A 3,486-nucleotide genomic window follows, 5' to 3' on the forward strand; every position below is an offset into this window, starting at 1 on the left:
GATGAGGTGCCCAGTGGCACTGGGAGGATCCATAGGCTTGAAGGGTCATGGGGTGGTGTCCACAGTAGCACTGGGGGGTTTCAGGAGCTTGGGATGAGGTTCCCAATGGCACTGGGGGGTATCCAAGGGCTGGGCTGGGGCTTCACTTGGGGTGCCCAGTGGTACTGGGGGGATCCAGGAGCTTGGGGGTGAACTGGATGGGGTCCCTGGTGGTGCTGGGTGTATCCATGAGCTTGAGGGGAGCACGGGATGGGGTCCCTCATGGCACTTGGGGGTATCCATGGGTTTGTCAAGGGGTTCCCAGCGCCACTGGAGGAATCCGTGGGCAGAGGATGTGGTCCCCAGCAGCATCAGGGCTACACTGGGGTTTTGGGGGGTACCTCAGTGTATCACAGCACCCATGGGTGGGGAGCCTTTGGTGCAGGAAGCACCCATGACATGGGGCAGGGGATGGGATGAGGTTCCCAGTGGCACTGGGAGGATCCATAGGCTTGAAGGGTCATGGGGTGGTGTCCACAGTAGCACTGGGGGGTTTCAGGAGCTTGGGATGAGGTTCCCAATGGCACTGGGGGGTATCCAAGGGCTGGGCTGGGGCTTCACTTGGGGTGCCCAGTGGTACTGGGGGGATCCAGGAGCTTGGGGGTGAACTGGATGGGGTCCCTGGTGGTGCTGGGTGTATCCATGAGCTTGAGGGGAGCACGGGATGGGGTCCCTCATGGCACTTGGGGGTATCCATGGGTTTGTCAAGGGGTTCCCAGCGCCACTGGAGGAATCCGTGGGCAGAGGATGTGGTCCCCAGCAGCATCAGGGCTACACTGGGGTTTTGGGGGGTACCTCAGTGTATCACAGCACCCATGGGTGGGGAGCCTTTGGTGCAGGAAGCACCCATGACATGGGGCAGGGGGTGTGACCAGCCTGGGGGGGTCACACCAAGCACCCCCAGTACCGCCCTCCCCACCCTGAGAGGGGCCCAGGCTTTGGCATATTAAATATTTAATTGGCAGCAAAGGCACCCACTGGGCTCATCAGGAGCAATTAAGCCCCCCCCCACCTCTGCAGCCTGCCCAGCCCCCCCGGCAGCACCATCCTGGGCACCCACCACAGGATGGGGGGCTCCCACCTTCCCCTCCCCGCTCTCATCCCCTCCAGGGCACCCCAAAATGGGCTGGGGGGGAGAGCTGGGGGGGAGCAGAACCCCGCCCAGGCCTTTCCCAGCAGGGCCAGGGCACAGGCAGGGAGCCCCTGGGGGTGCAGGGACACAGCCCTGGCACGGCCCCCCAGTCACTGCAGGGGGGAGATCTTCAGGGGAATCATGATCCGTGATTCCATGGTCCGGATCAGCGGGACTGGGGAAGGAAAGGAGAGAGAGAGGTGAGGGCAGGAGGTCCCCACAGTGGGATGGGGTACCCAGCACGGGCAGGGGGTCCCCAAAGCGGGTGGGGGTCCCGCTCACCAGTGTAAGAAAAGTTCTCATCCCAGCCCCTCTTCCTCCAGGCCGCGTTCCTCGTCTCCTCCCGGGACTGCAGATCCCTGTAGGCTGTGGGGAGAGGATGGGGCTGGCACCCTGAGCCCCCCAGCCCAGCCTCCAGGCTGGGGGTGCCCCGGGGGTGACACCCCCTTACCCCAGAGGTGATGCACCACGTAGAGCTCCCCGATCTGGGAGAAGAACCCCCCGACTGCCTCCTGGTTCTCCTGGCGGTATTTAATGGCACGAGCCCTGCACACAGAAGGGGACACATGGAGGGGCTGCCCCAGGGGTTCCCCCTTCTCCAGAGGGAGCTTTTCCCACCTTGGATCCCTCCATGCTGGGAAACCAGTGGCTTACCAGTTGTTGCCCCATTCGATCATGGTCCCTGGCTGGAAACAGGGGAGGAAAACCAATCAGAACTCCCCTGCTTGGGGTTTCCTCATCCAGGAGGGAGGAATTTGGGGGGCTGTCCCCCAAAACCTGGGGTATATCAGCCTGAAGACCCCTCCCTGAGGCACGGGGTGACCCCCACCTTCAGCTTGTAGGTCCTCAGCTCGTAGATGTTCGGTCCCTGCCGGGGCTGGGGCTCGTTCCAGAAGCTGAATTCCAGGAGCAGCTGGTTCCTGCGGGACAGCAGCATCCGGCTCCTCTCCTTGCGGAAGTCCAGGTACTCCTGGGGACAGCCCCAGCCGGGGGTTTCGGGGTGGGGGCGACGTGGGCCAGGGGTGTTGGGCACAGGGGTCTTGCCCCCACCCCAGTGGTACCTTGTTCTGCCGGAGCTTGCTCATGCAGTCCATGAGCGCCGGGTACCCGCCCGAGAAGCGCCACAGGTGCACTGCAAAGAGGGTTTTGGGGGTGGGGAAGAGGAGCAGCACCCCAAAATCCTACCAACATCTCTGCCTTCGGAAGTGGAGGCAACGGGATCCGCCACCTGCCCTCACCTGCCTGGTCCTGCTCGCCATACCACGTGTTCCAGTTGCCCACCAGGTCACAGGGGTAGTCGGGGTCCGAGTGGAGCTTGGGCAGCACCTCCTCTCTGTGGGGGCACAGAGGGGGGCAGTGGGGTGGGGGGGCAGCACCCCAAAACCCTCCCAGTGCCCCTCTTTGCCCTCCCAGGGTTTGCCCAAACAGGATCTGGAGCAGCTTTGGGGCTGCATCCATTTCACAGCGAGGGAAACTGAGGCACGGCACAGGGACACGGACCCACCCAGGAGCCCCAGGAGCCCTGCACGAGCCCTCCCACCCCTCTCACTCCAGAGCAGCACCCCAACATCCCGCTGGGATGCTGGGAAGCCCCCTCAGTGTGCTCACGTCAGCTTGTTGTAGGCTTCCAGGCACTCCGGCTTCACATTGTGAACTGCAGGGACAGGAGAGGGGCTGGGAAGGGGGGAAGGAAGGGGAAGGATCCAGGAATGGGGGTCCCAGTGGGTGAGGAGGGGCAGCAGAGCGGGGTGCCCGCCTTCTTCCCGGCAGGAGCACTCACACTGGATCTTGTAGAGGTTGCTGGTCTCCTTCTTGGAGAGGAGGTTGGAATGCGCGTCCTTGCGCGGATCCACCTTGTGCACGAAGAGGGAGCGGAACCAGCTGCCCTCGGCATCCCTGGAGTACCCCCTGCGGGACAGCAGGGCAGGGGAGACACCGGGAATGACCGGGAATGACCAGGAATAACCAGCTGGACAGCAAAATGGGATCCAGAGGCCTCACTGCCAGTCCTGCGGGCAGCTGCCTCCGTTGTCCGGCTTCCGGGGGGCCCTGGGACTTCACCGGCTTCTGCTCAGTTCATACTGGGAGCCCTGTCCCAGTTCTAGGGTGGGTCTGTCCCTAGTGCCAGTCTGTCCCCCTGAATCCAGATGGATCCCAGAATCCAGAGGGATTTTGGCCATGCTGCCCCAACAGAGCAAGGGCGCTGCTGTGGGGGTGTGGGACACGGGGGGCAGCCCCATGGGAGCCCCCTCAGCCCCAAGGGCCACTCCAGTGGCAGTGACCCCTCCATGGGCAAGGGGACATGGGGCAATGGG

At 63.6% G+C, this 3,486-nt stretch overlaps 1 protein-coding gene across 1 annotated transcript; it reads right to left on the reverse strand.

Moving 5' to 3' along the window:
* Positions 1-1,033: 1,033 nt before the first annotated feature.
* NIPSNAP1 (nipsnap homolog 1 (C. elegans)) lies at positions 1,034-3,480 on the reverse strand. The gene is given in 10 exon segments (XM_008642919.2): positions 1,034-1,346; positions 1,454-1,537; positions 1,623-1,717; positions 1,826-1,857; positions 2,001-2,141; positions 2,233-2,303; positions 2,410-2,504; positions 2,780-2,825; positions 2,952-2,996; positions 2,999-3,480. Coding segments are annotated over 10 exon segments (741 nt in total). The 5' UTR covers positions 3,066-3,480; the 3' UTR covers positions 1,034-1,281.
* Between the last annotated feature and the right edge of the window lie 6 nt (positions 3,481-3,486).

The sequence above is a fragment of the Corvus brachyrhynchos genome, unplaced genomic scaffold, assembly GCF_000691975.1.
Source record: "Corvus brachyrhynchos isolate BGI_N302 unplaced genomic scaffold, ASM69197v1 scaffold19, whole genome shotgun sequence".
Classification (NCBI taxonomy): Eukaryota; Metazoa; Chordata; class Aves; order Passeriformes; family Corvidae; genus Corvus; species Corvus brachyrhynchos.